The sequence below is a fragment of the Euprymna scolopes genome, chromosome 19 (genome assembly GCF_053919585.1).
Source record: "Euprymna scolopes isolate OS-2025 chromosome 19, ASM5391958v1, whole genome shotgun sequence".
NCBI lineage: Eukaryota > Metazoa > Mollusca > Cephalopoda > Sepiida > Sepiolidae > Euprymna > Euprymna scolopes.
Window position 1 is genome coordinate 45886025 of NC_136500.1, and position 25060 is coordinate 45911084.

At 34.6% G+C, this 25060-nt stretch overlaps 1 protein-coding gene across 3 annotated transcripts in view; it reads left to right on the forward strand.

Moving 5' to 3' along the window:
* Positions 1-25060, forward strand: part of LOC145303550 (uncharacterized) — a 553816-nt gene that overhangs the window by 21855 nt on the left and 506901 nt on the right. Inside the window, exon 2 of one of the 3 annotated variants that reach the window (XM_080145052.1) lies at positions 1447-1643. The exons of 1 other annotated variant lie outside the window; for it this stretch is intronic. Coding sequence is in view for 1 of the 2 variants with exons in the window: in XM_080145049.1 (XP_080001175.1) it covers positions 13040-13078 (39 nt within the window). In the remaining variant the exon portion in view is untranslated. Of the gene's footprint in view, positions 1-1446; positions 1644-12724; positions 13079-25060 lie in introns of those variants that run through there. One more of the 3 variants, XM_080145049.1, reaches the window with a different exon arrangement.

Sequence of the window (25060 nt, forward strand, 5' to 3'; positions counted from 1 at the left end):
GTAATGCATTTTGAAAGTGCTGGAAATGGTCCTGTTGTCATAACTTCGATCAGTAGAGAGTATGAGTTGTACAGCGACGCATCTCCAATCTCGCTTATTGAACATTGTATCACTTTCAGACATAATAGAAGGCTTTTATCGCTCTTGGGATTTTTATACAACTGGCCAACTAGTAGATGGTCTGCAACAAAAAAAGAAAACTGCTTTTTCATCAAACGGAAATGGAATCATGTCGGCTTTTCTAGGGCAACAATTTTATCATTCTACCCTGTAGTCGACAGTTATGTCTTAGAAATGTGATTGTTTAAATGAGATGTTTACAATACGTAAAAACGTGAATGTAGAATCGATGCCTCCGTTCAGTCTTCAAAGACAAAGGTACCCCCTGTAGGGGCATCTGCACATGTAATTGTGAGGCAAGTGTTGCACGATTACCAACCACACACCTCTCCTAAATAGGCACTGTTTGAGTCCAAGTGCAAGGAGAAGTCCAAGACAACTGGAAACAATGCCAAGATAAGCGGAGAGCACATACAGCACCTGGAAGTCCCAAATTGAAACCCATTTAAGACTGATTAGGTTCAATTTTGCTTAACTTCAGTGATCCAGCAGGAATCGGTGTGTCAACGGGATTATGCCATATTGAATGTTGAATAATAGAATAAGAAAAAGAAGAAAAACATTAATGAACACATTATGCATCATTTGGATTCTTTGGACCACCATTCTCATCTTGTTGTTCTCACAATAATAACCCTCGACCTTCTTCAAGTGTATCTTGTCACACGTAGGGAATCTTACTGTTGAACTCGCAAAATTCAGATCGAAGTGATACTCTTCTGGAGGCTGAAAGTTCAATCCTGAGTGTGAGCGATACTAAGAATACAATTGCAAATTACTTAAGGTCTCTACCTGGTCATGGTTGAGAGAACAAGAGCATGCTACCTCCATAGATTAAATAAAGGATTCCATTTGAAATTCTGTGCAGATTCCTGAGTTCCTCAGAAGGATTCCCGAGTTTGACAAGATACACCTGGAGAAGGTCAGAAATTACATTGGCTGAAACATGAGAATAACACTGAAGATGAGAACCGTAGTCCAAATAATCTGATACAAACTATTAGTCTTTGTTTCAGAAATTTAGAAAAAACACATTTGGATTCTCTCCAAATTAAAAACCGATTACACGTCCAACTTTGCCCATATTGTTGGGATGGCTAATATACAGGGATTTTAGCATATATAAATGATTAACTAAAAGAACTTAAATGCTTAAGATGTAAATGATATTTTACTCTATTTTTCCTATCTTAATCACCCATTACCAGCACCCATAAAAATAGTAAAATACTTTGTTTGAATAAATAATATTATACTAGGTACATTAGTCTTAAAATTATGAAAATCTCAGGTTCTTTTTAATTTAACAAATGTTCTAAATTACAGAAAGATTGACTGATCAGGGAAAACTTGGAAGCAAGTGATTGGACAAAACTGCACAAATTGAAATTTAGAAACTGTTGAACTGTAAGAACTGGACAGTGAGCTGGCATAATATGAGAAACCGTCTGAACAAAGGAAAAATGACGTTTAATGAATAGAAGAAAACAGAAGAGAAATGGATGAATAATATAACAATATAGGTATTTTATGAATTTTTTTCATGGATTTTGTTTTCATTTATTCTTTTTCTAGATCAGTGCTCAGATTTTTTTTTAATTAAAGGAATGTTAGGTCAGATTAATCTTCCTTTAGATCTATATCTGAGTTACCTCTCTTGGATCTACTCTGTAGTCACCCAGGGGAGAACGAGCACTGGGCTCTCAGAGATTAACCACTAACATAAGGCAAGTATAGTGAGCACAGGCCAGTATCTGAGAAGCACCCAGAGCCACACCCTTTCAATGGTATATGAACATCAAGAAACAAGAGCCAGCAGAACAACATCAGTCACCCAGCTGGCCAAACATTTTGGTCAAGGCTGTCTTACAGATGAGGCTGAAACACTAAACAAGCCTGCCACAGAAATAGCAAGAAAGAGCCGGCAGAAGGATACCGAGACCTTCCTAAAGGAGGAACCTTGAAGAGTGAGACGAACATCAATGTGCAAAGTATTTTCTGGGGGAATTCTCTCAGGAGTACACAGACAAAGAAGGTTCCTTGGACTGGCTCAAGAGGGGAGCCCTTTACGATCAAGAAAGGGTTATAATGGCTGCTCAAGATCAGGGATTGATGACCAATGCATTCAAGAAGATGGCAGGTGTCAGTAATGACAACAAATGCAGATTCTGCCACACAGAATTGGAAAGTGTGAATCATCTGGTATCAAGTTACAAGGTTCTTTGGGGGGACGGCAAGACATGATAGAGTATGTAAGTACCTCCACTGGACCATCTGTAAAAATGAAACATCCAATGTAACAGCAAGTTCTTGGAACATCAACCTGAAAGAACAGTTGGAAATGACTTATATACCATACATTATGACCATGTAATCCCTACAGCCGCCTACCTTGAAACTGCTGTCAGACCTGACATAGTTATATGGAATAAGTCAGAGAGAGTGGCAACCTTGGTTGAAGTGAGTGTTCCTAATGATGGAGGTCTGAACAGAGCTGAAAGGGAGAAACAGACGAAATGTCAATGTCTCATGTATGATATGAAAAGAAACTGGAATGTTAGGAAGATATCAATCATACCAGTTATTATAGGTGTCACACAGCTTATGGAGAAGAACCTAAAGTCCTACCTAACTAATAATCCTGGTGAGCCAAGTGCAAAAGAGATCCAGATAATTGCACTTAAGGGAACAACGAGGATACTAAAAAGAGCTCTCGGCTGGTTTCGATAAAAAGCAAAACAATGTTGGCAGCTGGTTTGGCTGCTCCATACCCAGCATTACAATCTTCAAAGGAAGAAAATTTTATATATATATATATATATATATATATATATATATATATATATATATATATATATATATATAAATTATATGGCACATTTCTAATACAAGAGTTTTTAATCTCATTTCACTCATGTGAGCAATTTAAGACGAGATTTTAATCTTTCAAAGTGGATGAATTTTTTGCCCATCTCATTCTAGGCACATGTTTTCCAACATCTTAGTAATCTTTTCTTCCAGGGTACATTTAGGGGTCACATACACAACACAAAGTAAATAAGATTTACTTATTCATTGCTCACGTATATTTATCTATCTTCGACCCCACAACAAGTGTTTTTTTTTTCTTATTGTATTCGGGACATTAATGTATTTATTTTTTAGTACTTTTGTTTGTTATTATTTCCCTTGTATATGATATTGTCTACCTCATAACACATTCCGTAACACCTTTCAAAAGCTGTTTATCTATAAATAAATATGTTGAGGGATAAAAATTTGATTTGTTCATCAAATTCCCTTTCTGGGGAAACAATAAATAGAAGTCAAAAAAGAGAAAAGACAAAGCATCAATAAAAAAAAGGAGCAAATAAAAACCCGGAAAGTAAGTTAATTGAATCTAAATTTTATCAAAATAATAAAAGGTAGTTGTTTTTGTTTCTCAAAGCAAAAGTTAAAACTAACCAAAGGTAACAATTACAAAAGAATACGATAAATATATATAAAAAAAGGGAGTTTCTAATTAAGAGACATTTCTAGAATTAGTTATCGTCTTGAGCGATACTAATGACAAAACAAAAACAAAACAAAAAGAAAACAGTATCTGCTTAAATAAGACTAAAGGAAAACATACAATAAAAATTAAATATGAAAAATCTTTTATAAACGCTTTTTCGAAATCTTTCCTCAATTGTTTTCTCTCTGATATTTTTTTTTTTTTTTTTCAAATAAGTCTCTTCTAGAATGAATTGTTTTCCAGATTAAACATTTTTTTTCTGGTTTCCTGGAAAGATAAATCTTTTCTCTTCTTTAAAAGAGGATTCCTTTTTAAGAGTGTCTATCTCAGAATTTTCTAGTCCTTTTCAATAAAACTTGTTGATTCAGTGAAGAAGGAATTTCTTTTCTCTTTAAAAGGAGTCTCTAATTTTCCAAAATGTCTTTTTCTTATAACCGGTCTGGTTAACAGTTTAAACATCTATATTTCGTGACTTTTCCAGGACATTTTTGTAATTAATCAGAAGTCACTTTTCCAGGGCATTCGTCATCAAGCCCAAATATCAGCTTATTTTTGTTGTTATTAATGTTTTTGTAATGTTAAATGTTTTGCATTAATTTTAGTGTCCCAAATTCCCATGAAAAAAACTGAATGGATTTCTTAGTAAAATGGAGTTATCTCCCTCACACCAGTGGCGAATTATCCAAAAGACTTACAGAGTTAAAAAAAAAAAGAAAAAAAAAAAAAAACACCAAAAACACAACCATTGCTAAGATTGAAATATATGGAACAAATAATTCCTGCTATTAGTAGGGCCTTTCATGCCCTTTAATCAAAGGTGATGGAAAAAATGTGCTGGGGCACTACAAAAAAGAAAATCTTCTGGAACTTTTAACATCTCTAATTGTTTTCAGATGGAGACTTGAAAAAAACAACTCGTTTCTTACGTGGTAATTCTAGATCTGATTAAAATGGGTGCTGCAAGAAGGTACAGGGAAAATCCCCTCTCCTTTCCCTCACCCTTGGCTGACTACTAAACTCTGCCATGCCAAATAAGGGATAAAAGATGAGTCATAGAGACACCTAATGGGTAATAAGTGCAGGCCCCCACCATTGCTCTGCACTGCTTAATGGATGAAAGGGTTAAGGAAAATAAAATTCCCAAAATGAATGCATGTAAATCCAATCTTTTCTTCTCTATTCTTCTTTCTGCCTTTTCTTAACCTTCTGCATACTTTCCATGGTGGTATAATGCGTAAAATATCACCCTCGTGTGCATGGGAGATATCCGAAAAACATATAATCACTAAATACATAAAACTAAAATATAAAATATTGCATAGCTTGTCATGAATAACTGGTTTTTGACAAAATGTTCAAATCAAAATAGCTTGTTTCACACAAAACTGACACCAAATAATAAAAGTCAGACACAATATATATGAACAATGATTTTCAGAAAACTTAACTTTGCTAATAAAAAGAAATAACAACTTTTGCTACAGGAATCCTTGCTAGATATCTTGGTGCTATTTCACCACTATGATGATGGATGATAGTCACAGTTCTATCACCACTTGAATCTTCTGACCACTCGGTTGTATCAGTTAAGATAAAAATGAAATGTAATATGTCCTCAGACGTACCTCTCCATTGTACTGTATATTGATACTTTATGGCTGACTGAGACAGTTTTCATACATTTATATCAGATCTACCTCTGTGTTCCATGTTTAAAAATAATGTGTCCTCTATAGTATCAGACCTGACGGAATGGTTAATTGTAGTTTTCAGTGAATGAAATGTAATAAGTCCTCAGACATACATCCCCATCGTACACTATATCGATACTCTATGGCTGACTGGGATACCTCCCGTACATTTATATCAGATCTACCTCTACATTCCATGTTTAAAAGGGAGGTGTCCTCTATAGTATCAGACCTGATTGAATGGTTAATTGTAGGTATATACCATTTCATACCTTCGAAAAAGTTCCAGCAAAAACCTAACAGCCAGCCGTGGTTCTCTCCGGAATGTGCTGCTTCTACTGCGCACTGAAATCACTTTTTCCATTGCTTCCAACGTAATAGATGTACTGAGACTAAAGCTGCTTTCAGGACTGCCAGCAACCACTGTAAAAAAGTAATAAAGAATGCGAGAGAGTTGTATGCTCAGTCTGTCAAGTTCAAAGTAGCTGAGCAGCGGCTTGGTTCCCATCAGTTTTGGCAAATAGCAAATAGGGTCTTGAACAGAAGCGTGTGCTCTACCCCAACCATCATCAATGGACCTGAGGTAATCTCGTCAGCATCAGACAAAGCCAAACACTTTGCCAAGAACTTTGCAGCAAATCCTACCCTATGTGACCAAGGACCCCCCTTTATTTCCACCTGTATCAGAAAACACGCTATGCGACATACAAATATCTGTGCATGATGTTTCCAAGCTAATCAAAAACCTTGATTTCAGTAAAGCAACTGGCCCTGACAGCATTCCAATTATAGTGTTGAAAAAGCTTCAACCAGAACTAGCTCCTATACTTACAAAGCTGTTTAAGCATTGTCTTAAGGAGAATTGCTTCCCATCACCCTGGAAAATCTCATCAGTATGCCCTGTATTTAAGAATTCTGGTGATCAGTCATCTTCCTCTCAGTACAGATCAATTAGTCTCCTGTGCATCATGAATAAGTTGCTGGAATCTGTGTTAAATAGAGAAGTAGTCAACCACCTTAGCAAAAATAATCTACTTAGTGACATGCAATATGGTTTCCATTCTGCTAGATCTACAGCAGATGTGCTAACAATTATATCCCATAGAATAACTGAATCTCTTGATGATGGCTACCTTTCTGGGGGCAATTGCCTTGACATATCAAAGGCCTTTGATAGGGTATGGCATAAAGGCCTACTTCATAAAATATCCAGCTATAGTATAGCTGGAAATGTCTTCTCAATTATAAAATCATTTCTCTCTGATAGGTTCATAAGAGTAGTGGTTGATGGGCAGAAATCAGAAGCTCACAGTATTAATGCTGGAGTCTCTCTGGGGGCCATCCTGGGCTCAATTCTCTTCCTGATCTACATCAATGATCTTTCAAAACACATACTTAGATCATTCCTTGACATTTATGCTGAAGACACTACCATCTATGGCAACATATCAAAGACTGTAAATGGCCAAGTTCTCTCTGATTCTATCTCCTCTGATCACAATCTGGCATCAATTGAAATGAATGGCTCTCATCTTAGTGAGGCTCCATGTTTTGACAAGCTTCTGGGCTTGATCTTTACTCCTGATCTGAAATGGAACACATATATCAAATCTGTTGCCAAGGTCGCTGGAAAAATGGTGGGATCCTTCTACCACTCCAGTAGATATCTCACTCCAGATGCAATTCTCTGCCTATATAAAAGCCAGGTTCGGCCAATGATGGAGTACGGTTGCTACATCTGGGCAGGAACTGCTAGAAAGATCTTCTCCTGCCTTGACAGAGTTCAAAATAGATTTTGTAGCTTAGTGGGGGATGCCCTTTTCTCTTCCCTGCAACCGCTTTCACACAGAAGAGACGTTGCGAGCCTGTCTCTGCTTTATCATTAATTTTATGACAAGTGTTTGTCTGAGCTTCAATGTATGCCCCCCCCTCACCAAAACTTCATGAAATACACTCGTCTAGTTAAAACCACTATCAATAATTTCCCACATTCTTTATCTGTCCCTAAACCAAAACATAGATTCCATGAACAAATCTTCTTTCTCAGAACTGCACGCCTGTGAAACTCTCTTACGATTGCCTGCTTTCCAGCTGACAACAATTTGATTGTCTTCAAGTCCAACGTAAACAAGTTCTTGATGAACCGTCCCCCTCAGTAATCCAATTTACTTATGTTTACTATGCTATAATCTCATTAACTAATGTTCACCCATTAACTTTTATCCTCGAGTGGCCTCCGAGCCTTGATAAGTGGTGATTACTATGTAACAAAAAAGAAAACGTAGCAACAGCAGCAACTCTAACTCTTTCTTCTACATCTCACTCCAGCCAAGTCGTCGTCGTCATCATCATCATCATCATCATAGTAACCACACTTGCTATTTACTCACAACAACTCCCACAAGCAGCTCTGTTTTCAGCCATCAATCAATTTACTAATCAGCATCATCATCTCCTGTCAGTCATAACTACTACAGCACTGGTTGAAACAACAGCAGCAGCTACAGTGTGGTAATAATGGCTAAGTGATTAATGACACAGATCAAGTTTGAATTCAATTCATTCCACAGAAACACTTTCACGTAAGGATGTTGGCAATCTTCACGTGGTCCCTTCCATAAGTACCTGATGTCTTTCTAGAAAGAATTCTAATAGAAAGACATCGGCGAAATGAATATCAACTAAAATCATATGATTCTTTTAAAATGAATGATGATCATAAAAAACACCAACAACAAAAATCACCATCAGTCGTGGCAGCTCCAACCCTTCCTTCTACATCTCTTTCCAGCCATGTCAACAATAACTGTTATCATCATCATCATCATCATCATCATCATCATCATCGCAATCACAGTATCATTTTCACAAAGTTTCGGTCGATGCAACCTCTGACCTACTTCAGGTATATTTTGCCAAACTTGGAAATGTTTCTGTCAAAATCAGGAATTTGGACAGGATTTCACACAGAAACCATTTATTTACTTCATGGAGGGTAGCATGCTCTTGTTCTGTCAGCCATGATTAGATAGAAGTCCTAAATAATTTGCAATTGTATTTTTCAGTCACCCTCACTGAGAATTGAACTTTCAAACTTCAGGAGAATATCATTTTTATAATTGAGTTTTCCAAGTACTCTAACTACTGCACCACGGGTCCTTGCAAAGAAGGTCAGAGGTTACATCGACCGAAACTTTGTGGAAATGACACTCAAGATGAGAACAGTAGTCCGATGAATCCAAACAGTACAAATAACTAATCCTCATCTCAAAAATTCAGAAACTCTTCCTAATTGTGGTAAACTGTTGCAAAACTCATTGTCACTTTAAAAAGTGACCGTAAACTAACTCCCACCATATTGACTTTCTTTGTCCCAATCATCGTCACACCTTGGCCAACAATCCCATCTGAGATTACTTTTGTCTTCCTTTATGAACAATTTCCTCTCCATTGACTTTCTACTAACCTTATTTTCTTATACTTTTGTTTTCCCTTATAAACTTATTTGCTTTTTTCTGTTGCTATAATTTTCTTTCTTTTTTTCTACTGACTAACACTTGAAGGATGGAGGTGCAACGTCGATGATATCACAAATATGCCAAGTGATTGTAGTACATCGATTTGTATTCTTCAAAATAAAAATGAATAGGATAAGAAAGTGTACAGCGTAATGTTTTATATACAATTCAATATGGGCGCTAGCATTCGCCACTAGCTTTTCAAGTCACCTAATAACCTGATGGATGATGGCTAAATCGTCCAGTATAAAACAAGTTACAGGAGAATAATAAAACATGTGAATAACCACATCTCCCAATCTTAATCCTATTTTGAGGATTGTAACTTTAAAGCAGATACTAATTATCTATGATACTAACTCCATTAATCCGAACTACCCATGCAGGGGCATAGAAATAATTGGCTTTGAAACCAGATGCAGAGATAACCCTCTCGGTGCTGATGGACCCGTAGATCTGGTCAGTTCATCCATATAGGAGAAAGAAAACTCCGGTGTTAAACCTGTGCCACTGACACCAAACGGAGAAGGTAGACCTCCTCAGTCCTGGTTGACAAATCGCATACAAATCTTTGGCAGGAACATTTTCATAACAATCACCCTTTTCAACACACACACATATGAAGAATGTGCAAATATGCAACCTTGTGATTTGGACATTCACACACATATTAATAATGGAACTATGTTACATTTCCTCGTGTAGAGAGACAGCAAACAGGCTGGAACCTTCAAGAACATCACTATATAAGGATTTAACCACTAAAATTCAAACATTCCAGTAATCATCATTTACGCTGAACTCTTGCTATTTAGACGTAAAACAGCTTCTCCGAGAATACCACAAAAATCAAATCAGTTTCTCTTCAGATTTCTCCAGTCCGATACGTGTCGATGAAATTGTCTTTGAGACGTTAAATCACCAAATTAAATTCTCCATTTTAAACAATGTTATTTCGACTTACTGTTCTTACAAGACGAACACAAATGCAAGCTTTCACTTTCACGATAAATCACATTAAATTTTAACAGTCATAAAGACCTATTTTCTCTTGTGAATTAATGCCCCCTCCCCTTGAGCTGTTCGGCCACACACTGGCCAATCAACTAACAGGGTGCATTGAGTCATCAGTTCCCTAAAGAATTACTTTTTGGAACAACATCGGACACCTCTACCTAGCATTGATGACCTCCACTTGGAGACAACTGCTATTAATTGGAGACAACACAAGGAATATACCGACTGACCGATACAGACCTCAAAAAGAACTTTCTATTCCTTCTTCCTCTACCACAGTTCTACCTTCAACTTCCTGCTGTGAAATAAATTCCCTTTTTCATTGATATTGTTGAAAAGATGTTTTGTTCTTCATTAAAACATATTATATTAGGGGTAAAACATTACCCCAAATTCCAAGCCACGTGTGACACTCTGACCATAAAAATCAGTTATCTCAAACCTCGTGCGATTCACACAAAATTCTTACTGTAAGAGAGAAGAAGTGTAAATGAAATTAAATCTCTCTGCCCCAAACAAAATAATAAAAAAAAAAGGAATAAAACAAAATGGCACCTCCTTCTCGTTTAAAATGCACCGCATTTATTTTTCAACAAAATTAACAAGATGAACAAGATAAATGTTCTTGAGAAATCATTATGATCAGAATCTTAGATGAATGTCCTTTGTTGACTAAATAAGATTGGAAGGTGAAAGTCTTTTGTGAAAATAATGTCCTTATTTCAAGGTTTGTGTTTTAACTGGCGAAGTTCGCCTTATTCAAAAGTCCCATGAGGAAAGTAGTTCGTTGTTATTAATTCTTATAGAAAATGTACGGAAATGGGTGCGTGTGTGCATAAGTGTGATTTTTGGGTGCCTGTGTAGCGTGTGTAATTATGGTTTCAACAACTTTGAAAGCGACGCTGAGATGAAAACGAGAGGCATGTGCTCGTGTCACGTCGGAGCAAGAAGAAAAAGGAAAAAGGAGGGAAGAAAGAATGTTTGATGCATTTAAATACTTTTTGGACCGGCCCCAAAACAAGATTGTTACTGCTGATATTTTTGGTTTTTGGAAAAGCATTAAAAAGACAATCTTCTAAATTTTCTCATTGGTTGCTGGTGTCACGTGGTACTGTCTTTGCCTACGTCCACCAGAAATATGTTCATTTTACTTTTGTTGTTGTGAGAAAAGCGCGTGGTCGTATTTGAAATTATGTCGTTGCTGGCAGAATTTATTTTTGTGAAAAATGCGCGGGGAAATTAAAATGAATAAACGTTTGTTTATTTGCGCACGAGCGCATGTGTGGTGTGTGGGTGTGAGTGAGAGAGTGATAACTCATTACTTTGCTGTTCCTGCATTATAAACATTGCACACAAGAAAACACTCATGTTGAAACAATTTAAACTAATATTCTTGACATATAAGTAAATGTTAATACTGTGATTTCGAGTTCTTTGTCAAGTGTTGTTATTTTCTGGATTTAATTTTTTTTCTTTATGTAAGAATGTGGATTGGTGAAACCTTTCTTTTAATCGGCGATCTCTGCTGAATTTACCTTTAACGATACCTTCCTACTTTCGACTTCAAGAAATTTCAGCAACTGCAACCTATAATTCGCCCTACTTAAGGGCATTTGTAATTGCAATGATAAAGTTCTGCTTGACGTTTAGGCATTAAAACGTCTCGAAGCAACAAGTAATTTTCGCTGCCTCAATTCGAGTGAGAAATCCACGTGTGTCCAACTCTGCGTCTTTCTGGATACTGGTTTGAAAAAGGGAATATTGGCGCCAAGAACATTCTCGGCTATTTGATTGGTTAAAATAATTTCGTGGGCGGAGAAACCGTTCAATAAAAAGCTTGCTTATTTCTGCAGAATTTCTTACAATATATCAGATAACTCAACACTCTCTATGATATAATTGGGCTTTCATTTAATTCTTGGGTGCTGCTACAGAATTGGGATGAGATTTTGTAGTTGATAAATGGAGTTTTCAGATTAAAATAAAAACAATGGTTTCAACTGAATCTTTTTTTGTCAATTTTGATAAGTCACAAGGTAGCTTCCAAATTATTCAGTGGAAATTACCTGAATATTACTGAATTATTAAAAAAAAACCATAAAACTTTAATTGTGTTAGCAGGTGAGAAATTGCCGCCATCTTGTTTAAATCAAAACGAAAATTACCTATTTTTTAACTCTCCTGTGTCGTATGGTCGTTTTCATCAAATTCTATTTTTTATTTTCTTTAATGAATAATTTCCTACCTTATCGATTTTCGTAATTTTTGGATATAATCATCTTAAAAATACGAGGAATGCGTAGATACCAATGTTAAATTCAGTATTACGATTTCGTAGAACCGCCAATTCTTGTTTACCACGAATGGGTGGCGCGTCTTTTCCCGCCTTATTTTATCACTACAAATGGTGGAGCGAAGAATATAGCGAGCGTAAGCGATAGTCGGGTGAACCTTTTTTTCTTCTCACTTAAAATAGACCAAACCATGATAACACAGGATATGATAAGCTATTTAACCCCTAAAACTATAGCAAAGACACCTTTAAACGCAATTTATGTTCATGAAAAGAACTAAAAAGAAAAAGAAATGAAAAAGTATTGTCGATTTGAAGGAAAAACATTTTTTTTGTTAAATCTTTCTTTTCTTAAAGTTTTTTTTTTTTCTTTTTTGAAAGTAGTGTTATGATTTAGTCGGCAATTTAACCTAAAATCTTTATCTAGGAAAATGCTGATATCGCGTTTTTTTTTTTTTTTTTTTTTTTTTCTCGCTTATGCTAACGACCTCGAGAGCGTACAGCTGTTTTTTAATCGATAAAACTTTTGTCCACATATATCGGACAACTGTCGCGGGATTTAAACTTTCTTAACTTTTTCATTTTTCTGTAGAGTCAAGGAAAAAAAAATCTAATAAGAGAAAAATCTTGGAACACAAAGTACATCATTATTTGTAGTAAATTTACACAAACAATTGACGTTATTTTAATTTATTTACCATGAACGTTTCTTACAACAGATATAAATACCCCTCTCCTCTCTCTTTATCAAATAAGGAATTATTTCTAAATAAATAAATAAATAAAACTTGAAGAATAATTACTTTATACGGAAAACAACAGCGGAGATTAAAGACAAAGAAAAACAATAGAAATAAGATCCAAACACTATATTAAAAAAAATATGTGGAAAAAGAAAAAAATCAAACCTTTTCTTAAAAAGGTAAGTTTTTTCCCCGTTTCTTATTTAAAATTTACTCTTATTAAAACCCCATAAAATACAAATCATTATGCTGTACATATTCGAAGCAAAAACGTGAATCAGGTAGTTTTTTTTTTTTTTTAAAGAAAATCAAATTTTATGAGGGGAGCGACCAAATTGTTTTAAAATGTGTTAAAATTCAAAGGCCGACAACTCCATTCGATTACCGAAACTTACGGACCGTGCTATTTTATTATTATTTTATCGCTAAAAATGGTACAATTTGATTTTCTTAAATTAGAAAAAACATTGGCGCTTCTACACTATCAGCACGAAATTCTGTAATCAATAAATGGAGTTTTCAGATAAAAACAATGGTTCCTACTGATTTTTTTTTGTTGTCACTTCTAATAAATTACAATGTTGGCTTCCAAATTATGCAGTCGAAATTACTCGAATATTACTGAATTATTAAAAAAAAAAACATGTTGGCAGGTAAATCGAAATGGAAAATTACCTCGACTTTGAACTCTCCTGTGTCTTACATAAGCAAATATGATCGTTTTCTTCAAATTGTATTTTCTTTAATAAATAATTTTCTATCGTATTGATTTTCGTAATTTTTGGATATAATCATCTTAAAAATACGAGGACTATGTTTTCATGTTCATGAGGACCTTTGTTTTCATGTGAAATTAAATTCAGTATTACGATTTCCGAAATTTCGTTTTGATAGTTTAGAAGCGCACTTTTCTCTATTTTTTTTAAATTATTTTTTTAATAAATAAGTGAAATTCTAAATATGCCCTTTTTTCTTCATGCGTGTTCAATCTCTATATGACAAAATACAAAGAATGTGCAACAAACTGATGAAAAATAAAAAAAATGAACGACTCTTAGTAAAAGAGAGTTGTCTTTCTCTGTACAGTGAACTATTGTAAAACAACGTGCATTTTCAACAATTTCAGCTGAGGCTCCCATAGCGAAATACGCATCGACCCGATGTTGTTGTTGTACGCACGCAGAGCGTTTCAGGGAGCGTGGATGATTTTGTCAATAGATGTTACCGTGACATAGGCTGATAGGTACGGGCAAAATGAATGCTGACGCTCCAAGGGTATAAACACTTTGACCCCTCCCTTTACTTAAAAATTCACCAAAAATCAGTAAATTAACCAATTTTAATAAAATTTTCAGTATTTATCAAATAATGATCGTGGAACATAATGAACTAATTATTTTTTTATTTAAGTCTTAGTGGAAATGTATTATTTTGTTTAAACAAAAAATACCTTTACTAAAGTTATGGTTCTCAGTAGTAAATAAAAAACGCAAGAATTTATTTTTGCTTTTTTGGTAAATTTTAAGATTAGGTCCACCTCCACAATTTTCTTTTGAATGACGTCTTTGAAAGGTTTTTGACTATGCTGAATACGAAAATCACATTGAAAATTTGCAGAAATAATTAGTTATCGAGATATAAAAAGTTGTATTATGCATTGGATTCTTTGGCGGCCATCTTTTATTACGCGCGTGCGCGCGACATAAACAAATCTACTCATCTATGACTGACAGTGCACGCGTGTAAAAAAGATGGCCGTCAAAGAATACAGTGCATAATACAACTTTTTATATCTCGATAAATATTTCTGCAAAATTTCAATACGATTTTCGTATTCAGCATAGTCGAAAACCTATACACCTTTAAAAGAAAATTGTGGAGGTAGATCTAATCTAAAAAAATACCGCTTTTTTATATAAATAAAGCATTGTAATTTGTAACAATAAAAAAAAATTAATTTTTAGAGGAACATTATGAAAAAAGCCCCTAAAGTCCGTATTAATGAATTCGATATAATGTGAGAAATTTCTTTCTCACACATCTCAATTTCCTCCCTACAGAAGCAAAAGAATTCTGCAAACAAAAGCCATACCTTTCAAACTCAAAATTTATTCACAAGTAACAGCAATGAAGGTTCTTTGGTTCTGGTACAGTCTTTTTGCAAAACGGTGGCCCGATTTGCTTCCATACACATGGAGCCTTTAGTTCGAATTCCTATTGTTGGAATGTTAGTTCGTTGTTCCTTTGGAAGGATCCATGAATGTTCATGGTAAACTTAACGGGAATGATGGCGCCTATAATTAGGCATAATGTGAGCCCCTTGGGACTCAAGATGAAATGAGATATGATCCAATATTTGGTAAATAAACATGCAGAACAGTTCTTGAATGTCATCCTCAAATAGGATAAGTTGTCTCCGCTTGTAGAGATGTGTCCTTCGTTCACCTACTGTTTGGTGTCCATGAAGGAATTGTCTTGGCTCCCTCAAGAGAACCACTGTGTTGAGTCTATCTTGATGCTGAGTTTCTGTTAGACTGAAAAATAAAAGCATGATACAAAAAAGCAACTTACTTGACTCATTCAAAATCAACCAATCATGGACCGGCTACTAGAGCTGTGTGGCCGGCCTAAAAGAAAGATGGCGGTTGTATATGGAATTTCTCACACACTGCCAAGGAGGAGAGGAAAAAGTAATGGATAATCATTACTTTTTCCCAATACAAGTTAATTAATAAAACAGTCGGATAAACGACAAATAGCAAGTTAATCCAATAAACATAAGTCTTAACTCAGACAAATTTATAATTTCAATATGTTTTGATTCAGTTAAATTTATTAACTTTAATATGTTGATTTGTTGACAATTCAAATTGAGATTCAATAATTACAACTTTAATTCAGTTAAACTTTCTTAATATTAATGTGTGTGCCACTGTTGTCAATTTTCAGTTTAAACTTCAAAATTCTCATGCATCTAGACATTTGCTAATTTCCACTATATAGAATGACCTGAGGAGCTTCATCCTTACAATTAGAACAAAGCCACTCCCCTAAGTTATCTTGCTGATTAACTCCCACGCAGCTGAAATGGTACCAGCTGTCACAGGAATCGCAGCACACCATTGGCGATGTTCCATCATTCGGAACAGAACAGGTTGGACAGAAAAGGGGACCTCCTTCTTCTATAAACTCAGTTGATACAATATCATCATTACCCTTAATTTCCAAAGGCACAAGATTTTTTAAGGAATGGACCTGTTCGCACCCATCCCTAAGAACAACCGCGGAACGAACATTATTGTCGCTTCCAGTAATTAATTTAATTATTTTACCAAGATTCCAAAATTGTTTGGTTTTGTTGGGAGTCTTAATAAGTACTATTTCTCCAACAGATAACTTGGAGGCACAATTGCTCCCAATTTTGGCATCAACTTCTCTTAATGACAAGAGGTAATTATTATGCCAGATACGATTGAATTTTTCAACAAATTTATTCCTCATTTCAAGGGAATGAAACAAGGCAGTCCTATTTTGGAGGTCAGGACATAATTCAGCATCATAATTATTAATAAGCAAATGATGTTGATATCCTGTTTGAAGAAAATCATTCGGAATTAAAATACTAAAGTCTTTGTCGGCAGAAACAATATAAGTGAGGGGTCTGTCATTTATTACCTTTTGCACATCAGAAAGTGCAGTCAGAAATTCAAAATAATCCAATTTTCTTCTGCCCAACAGTTTCCTCAAACAATGATTGACTATTTTAATAAGTCTCTCCCAGGCTCCCCCTTGCCAGGCAGAGTAAAGGGGAATTGTTTGATGAACAATGTGAATGGATTTAAGTTGTTCCTTCAGCTCATCCGACTCGAGCATGTTCGATAACAATATTCTGGATGCAACAAAAGATTTCATGTTATCACAATATACATGCATAGGGATACCAAATAAATTGGTAAACCTAATGAAGGCCAGCATGAAAAAGCGGGTGCTCATGTCCGGCAATAATTCTAAGTGAATTGCACGTAAACTCATGCATGTAAAGAGTAATATGTACATTTTAACTTCTAACTTTTATGGAAAATTGACCGATGAAATCCACACTGACTTGTTTAAATGGCCAAACAAAGTTCACCCTATGAGCAGGCAATAGTGATCCTGCACGTGCCTTACAAGGCAGAGCATTTATTTTTTTACATACAGTGCAAGTATGCACAAAGGCTTTTACGGCTTGTCTCCCCTGAGGGATCCAAACCCCAGACAACCTTAACTTACTAAAAAGGTTGAATCAACCCCCATGTGGCAACAGTTAAGATGAGCTTCCTTAATCGCCAGTTTTGTTAAATAATGATTTTTTCCCAACAAAAGGGGAAACTTGACCTCGAAGGGCAGAATATCAGAATTCTGTATCCTGCCTCTGGTTCTAATTAACCCATTTTTATCAAGGAATAACCCTAAGGCAGTTACCCTAGGGAGAGGCACATTACCGGAAGGTTGTTTCAAGTAACCTAGTTCATGAGAGAAGGCCTCCATTTGCATGTTAGCAAATAGCAATAATTTGGCCCTATTAAAATTGTTAGCATCATGGTGACGTAACAAATCATAAAATTTCAACACTTTTTCTAAGACGCTGATTGCCTTAGATAAGCTGCAATACCTTGTAATATCCAACGGGAAGGTATTTTCAGAAGGATGTGTCTCCTGAGAGTACAAACATGATACAATTTTTTTTTATTAGTTTCGTTTAAACAAGGTAAGAGTGAGATTGGCCAATCAATGCCATCTCTATTGAGCCATTCCGGGCCATACATCCAGAAATTGAATAACTGGGAAAATTCAAAAGTGTTGATACCTCTAGTTAGAAGATCTGCCAGATTTTCCGACGAAGAAACATATTTTAATTTCGGTAGAATGCCAAATTTAATATTAATATCTTCTGAAAATTTTTTGATCTCTGCGATCCTGTTTTCAATAAATATATTTTTCTTAGATCCTTTACCATTCAGGACCCACGAGAGTCAGGACTCTATCGACAAATTTATCTTTAGTTGACGTTTGACAACTAAATATTTTCGTTTACTAGCCAAATAGAAAAGTTACTAGCCAAGCCCACGTGATTTTTGGAATATGACATCTTCGTTCTGTGACGATTATGTACATAATAAAGTTGGGTGTTTTTTGTATTTTTTATTAAGTGTAATTCTAAATATACAACAAATTTTATGTTGATACTTGAAGGTATTCTAATAATGATTCTAATTTCTTCGGATGTTTTTTAACAACCTTCATTAAAAAAAAAAAGAAAAAAGAGTATATTGCTCTATTAAACTTTTATTTTTTAAATAATTTTACTTTGTTCGTTTTATTAAAAAAAAAAAGTTGAAAAGATATTTTTCATTCAGTAGTGAGCTTTGGAAAATTGTCAGTGAAAGAAATACAATCGCCAAAAGATAAGCGTTCCATTATTTCTATTCGCCACTTTGAAAAATCATTTGCAAATGCGATTGTTTCACTCGCAATGTAGAGCCCTGAGAGTGCAACCTGGGAATCAGATATCAGGAAAAAATTATCAATGTTAAGGGGTCCCAGAGCACCCAAAACCTGAGCGGTTACCTTAAGGGCTAAAAAAATAGCCAATAGTTCCAAAGTGAGGAGGGACTTCCCTTTAATTGGCGCCACTCTGGCCTTTGCGAACAACAGAGAACAATTTGCTCCCTGTTTCGCATACAGGATGAATCCATACGCGTTTTTCGACGCGTCACAGAAACAGATAAATTTGACAAACTGATTTTCTGACGATACACGCCTGAGGAATTCAAACTTCCCCAAGTCATTTAGATCCTTAGTATGGGTTTGCCACAGCTTATTGAGCTCTTCGGGTATCCACTCATCCCATGATAACTTGCTTTTCCAGATCGAGCTGACAATGATCTTCCCCTGTATCGTGACGGGGAGAAGCATAGATAAAGGGTCATATACTCCTGATATTTGCGAAAGAATCTCCTGTTTTGTATTGACCTCAGGGTCCACTAAAGTGGAAGAAAGTTTGAACGTATCCTGAATAGGATCATATAGGTATCCCAATACCTTCTCAAAGGCTGGGAAGAGAGAAGAAATAGTTTCATCCTCCAACATTTTATCTTGTATCTTAGAACAGTTAGAATTGCAGGATCGCAAATCAAAGCCTGCCTCTAACAATCTGCTACGAACATTGTTATAAATAGCAAGAAGGGCCTCTCCATCACAACTGGTGATTACAAAATTATCCACATAAAAATTGTTGGAAGTAGTATGCGATGCTGCATCCTTTGCATATTTTTCCGCATGGAATTTCAAAATGAAGTTCAGAATGAAGGGGCTAGCATTGAACCCAAATATAATTGTTTTGTACCTGTAAGTACATAATTTGTCACCCTTTTTAAGGAATAAACAAAATCTGTTTTTATCCTCTTCCGATTTAAGGTGAATTTGTAAAAAGGCCTTCCTTATATCACCTAGAAGGATATATTCGTTTTTACTGAATCCCAGCAATAAATTCAATGATTTACCAGTTAAGTTCACGTCCATGTAGGCAACGTCATTAATTGAAGTCTCCTCTCGACATTTCAGGGAGCAGTTACATACAGGACAAATTTTTGTCGTCACTCCAGTTCCCTCCTTAATAACAGGTCTATGTGGAACCCAAATATAATCTTAATACTTCCCAGGCGGGACAAAAAACTGCTCCACTATTTCACATTCCTCATAATCCTCAAACATTTGGAGGTATACATTCCCTTCCTTTCTAAGAACTCTGCTACTCTTTCCATTACCTTTAAGGAAGGCACAAAGTTACTTTTTACCTGTGGGAGTTTATCATGATGCCACGGTAAATTTACATAATATTTCCCCTCTTCCCATATGATGGAGTTTTTAAACTCCTCTATCTTCTCTTTGTCCACGGCTGATAACTTAAACTCTTCATCGATCCCTAATGAGTCGAGAGTGAGCAACGTCTCTACCCCTCGTTCAACTGCGGATTCAGAGAAGAAAGGCTTCAATCCGTCCTCATAAGAGAGTGTCGGATTTAGAGCAGAATTGATTAAATAGCTGTTGCATTGAGGAAGGGATTTCACAACGCTATTAAAGGGAGGCAACTCTACCTTATTCAAATCTTTATTCAAAAAATGTTGGCTCTCGCCAAACGGAATTATGAAATTTCTATGTCGCCATGCGTTGCCATTAAGACACTCAACTAATCTAAGATTATTTAATTTACTCAGAAGATCCAAACCAATAATCCCTTTAATGGGAGTTCCGTTTAAATTCTTATAACTGGGACAGAGCCGGAATCCTTCTTGAAGTAAGCTTTTGACAACTTTATCGAAATTATCAATTTCGAATCCCTGGAAAATAACGCCGCAAATTTAAAAGGATTTTGATCATCTAATTTTAGAGATATATTGTACTCCTGCAATCTCAAGGAGTCACTGCCAATCAATGTGTTTGCAGCCATATCAACCTTCTTGTGGTTTATGGTTTTAGCAAAACACAATTTAAATAGAATTTCCTGGGCGAAAAACGATTGTTGACTCCCAGTATCAATCAAACAGAAAAAATAGATCGGTCATCCATATGCTTTCATCGATATTCTAAGGGCAGGGAAAATACTGTACTGTGGGTCAGAATATGTTGTTTGGCCCTTATTTCCCTTAGGACACATAACACTAAAATGGCTTTTCAACTCACAGACTGCACAAGGGTAAGGAAATCCCTTACTTCCACGACAAACTGCATCTGAGTGTTCACCCAGACACCAAGTACATAATTTTAACTGTTTAGCCCTTTGGCATTTCGCATCGAAGGAAGGAAATTTACTACAGTTCTTAATCGAATGATCTGTACCATAAGTTCGGTCAAATCTCTCTTAACTTTTTCGAGAAACGACTTCAAAATTTTTTAATCCATTATAAGAGATGGAGAAGGAATAATTTCCTCAAAAACCAATTTTTAATCAAATCAGGATTTAAATATTTTTCCCTTAACAATTTCAGGCCTACATCATAATTATCTGATGTTACATCGAGACTGGAGATTATATCAAATGCATCCCCATCCAGTTTTGATTTCAACACTAACAGTCTGTCAGCCTTATTTAAACTATCAGTGCAAAATTCGAATTTGTTCAGAAATGTTCTGAACAAAAACTTATCATCCATGGACATTCCGGAAAACCTCGGACAGTGCAATTGCATTTTTACTGGCATAACCTTCGAAGCTTGCATAACTTGAGGGGCATCTAATTTTAATTTTAACAAAAGCAATTTTTCTTCAATTTCCGAAGAAAACCCTTCCGAAACCCCACAAAGCTGCAATTTCTCCTCTTCTGGAGTCTTGATTAGAATGAGGTCTATCAGATCGTCCAGATAATTACTGCTTCTCAGGACCTGCAAAAATCTGGTGACGGCTCGTTAACTTCTAACCACTTCACAGCATGATTTATGCGCAGCCTTTTGGCCTCACATTTAGTCATAAGTTATCAAATTTACCGAATTTTCATTACTAATGATTACTATATTGTCCAATTTCTACTGTACACTCTTTAACCCTTATCCTTGAGTGGCCTCTTGGCCTTGATAATGTGGTGATGCCTATGTAAAAAAAAAATAAATAAATAAAAAAAGTTCCTTTAGGGCCATATTTTGTCCCTTGAGAACAATTAATAAAATAACAGAGATATAATTATCTGCAAATATTAAGGTGGCGAAAACTGCCAATATTATTCCAAAACGGAATTATGTAATCACAAATAAACCACGTTAACGAAATGGCCACCAATGATTAATCGACCCCAAATTTAGGGCGAACGCTCTAAGAAATATGGTTAAGTTACACATTTATAACCGAATTCGAAATTCCCGAGCTACACCCAAGGATGCCTGAAAAAATGAGGTGAATTAAACACTTTCCTGTCCGCTAATTTTTTGTTTTTTAATAAAATTTTAACTCACATTATCATTTTGAAACCCAACAACAGAAGCACAAAATATTCAATGTGTACATTAAATGCGGTATCATAATTACAAATCAAACATTGGCAATCTCAAATTCAAATTAATCAATTTAAAAATCAAATTAATATCCAATGCGTGCACATACACACATTTAAAGTGTGACTTTTACATTTAAACATTTAAATTACAGAAAAAAATCATTAACGGTTTCTTAATTCCTGTCTTTTTTTTTTTTTTTTTTTTTTTTTTTTTTTTACGTCTACAGAATTTGAACCAAAGTTCTTTTTTTCTTTCAATTTAGTCACGTACAAAATCCACTTATAATACGCAAGTAACTTATGACCTCTATTTCAAGGTCGAATTAAATTATTATCTAACACAATTTCAAATGTAAGAAGAATTCCAAATTTTTTTCCTTACTTACTTGCTTTAAGAGTGCAAACATAGCGTCAATCGAAACTCAATGTCTTATTAGCAAAATAAGTTACATTAATTAAATAAATTACTTTTCTGATTTAACGAAACGGAAAAAAATATTTTATCTTTTCCTTCTTTTTTTTGAGTTAACGAACTATGGTTTCTAAGAATTACGTTAAAACTTATCAACAATAATCTGTCAAATTATGGAAAAAAAATCTGCTTGTCTTAAATCAAGAATTTTCACAAATTATAAAACAAATCATTACGTTTGCAAAAAAAAAAAAAGGGGATATATTTAACTAGACGTTTTGACAAAAAAAAATGAGAATCTTTTTTTTTTTCTACGTTTTGCAAAAAAATGAGAATGTGAGAAATTTCTTTCTCACATATCTCAATTTCCTCCCTGCAGAAGCAAATGAATTCCACAAACAAAAGCCATACCTTTCAAACTCAAAATTTATTCACAAGTAACAGCAATGAAAATTCTTTGGTTCTGGTACAGTCCTTTTGCAAAACGGTGGCCCTATTTGCTTCCATACACATGGAGCCTTTAGTTCGAATTCCTATTGTTCGAATGTTAGTTCGTTGTTCCTTTCGAAGGATCTATGAATGTTCATGGTAAACTCGGCGGGAATGATGGCGCCTATAATTAAGCATAATGTGAGCCCCTTGGGACTCAAGATGAAATGAGATATGATCCAATATTTGGTAAATAAACATGCAGAACAGTTCTTGAATGTCATCCTCAATTAGGATAAATACAGCAATATAAGTTGTCTCTGCTTGTAGAGATGTGTCCTTCGTTCACCTACTGTTTGGTGTCCATGAAGGAATTGTCTTGGCTCCCTCGAGAGAGAACCTCTGTGTTGAGTCTATCCCGATACCGAGTTTCTGTTAGACTGAAAAATAAAAGCATGATACAAAAAGGGCACCAAGCAACTTACTTGACTCATTCAAAATTAACCAATCACGGACCAGCTACTAGAACTCTATGGCCATCCTAAAATAAAAGAAAGATGGCGGTTGTATATGGAATTTCTCACAATAACTCGAAGAAAAATGAATTTCTCGAACCATTGAATTAAGCATTATTTATTTAATATTTTTACACACAAAAAATTATAATAGCAAAAATATTTATTATTAAAAGCTTGCATATAAAAATGATGCGAAATCTGTAATTTAAAAAAAAGTGTGTTTGCTCGCAAGAATGTCATTTTTAGATATGTTTCAAATTGTGTAAAGTCGACTTTAAATTTCACATAAACATTCCGATTAATTTAAACGTAAGTTTGTATTTTATTTTTAAGTGTTAATTTTCTAAGTAATTATAAATTGTTTCCTTTCCACTTTGAATTCTGTATAGATATTAATAAATAATAGTGTTAACTTTTTTTTTCAATGCATAAATTATCAGTATAATTAATGAATTTAATTAACATTTATGCCGTTTAAAGTTTATGAAAGTTTAAATTCTATTAATAGTTGTTTGAACATTTATAATGAATAAATTGTCATTGTAACTTAGTGAATTAAATTCACTTAATTTAATTGAGTCAATTAAATTGACCTTCCAACACTTAAAATAGATTTGTACTTTTATTAAAAAATAATTTACCGACGCATTTAGAGTAGCCGACGAAGCAAAAACGGGGGGGGGGGGGTAACAACAAAAAAAAAAAAAAATAAAATAAATATTACCAAAGGCAAGCTATCTTTCTACATCACTAGATCAGTTTTTTTTTGTATGTGTTCTAACTTATTTTTAAGTGTTTTTTTTTTTTTTATTACAAAATAAACCTATCGGAAATCCTGCAGAGTTAGAATGAAATAAAAGGTCTCTTTAGCACCATAGTCTAGCCTCAATAACTGTAAAAAAAAAAAAAAGGCTTGATAAGCCGGAACATTGTTAAATAATAATGAAATTATGTCATTAATGTGCTTCCGTACTTCTTTGAATTTTGCCGCCATGACTTTTTTTTTACACAAAACTAATCTTGTTGCTACCATGGCCATATTTTTGGATGAGCAAAAGCTAAGTACATTTATTGCATTAATTCATTATTTTAAGACTTTAACTTAATACTTCACTTGGAAATAATTCCAGAAAACTTATATTTCTCTTGCCAGAAAAATGTAAACACGATATTTGTCATAATGAATTTTTACGTGAAATATACGTTTTTTCAGATTTGAGATAAAATTATTCCATGTATTTTTTATTTCACATGCTATTTTTTCTTTGAGAAATTAACTTTAAGCTGTAATCTTTTAAGCATAATCAAAAAGTAATCAAAAATTAAAAAAATATTATGATTAACCGGCGTTCCAAACCAGGTCCAAAACCTAATCAGCCATTAGAGTTGCCCGTACCTAAAGGCTGACATATATTCGGTGGGTTTTTAACAGTTGTATAGTTTTTTATTTTTAACTCATTTTCCCAAACTTGTGTTCAACTAAGAGTCTGGCGCCATTTTTAATTTTCAAATACATCGGTAAGCACTGTATGTTTTTCGAGCTGAATAAACATGTTACATTAAATAAAAACACTAAAAAAGTATCCAGTTAGGTAGAAAAGTAACTTATTTTGCCTTTGATAACATTTATTTGTGAGATATTTGTTTTGGATAACATAACTTTTTCGAATCTATGTGTACAGTAATACAAACCCAAAATTTAATTTAACTTGGAAATAAGATTTAAAATACACGTGCGTACACTGCACAAGCACCCTTATTATTATCATAATAA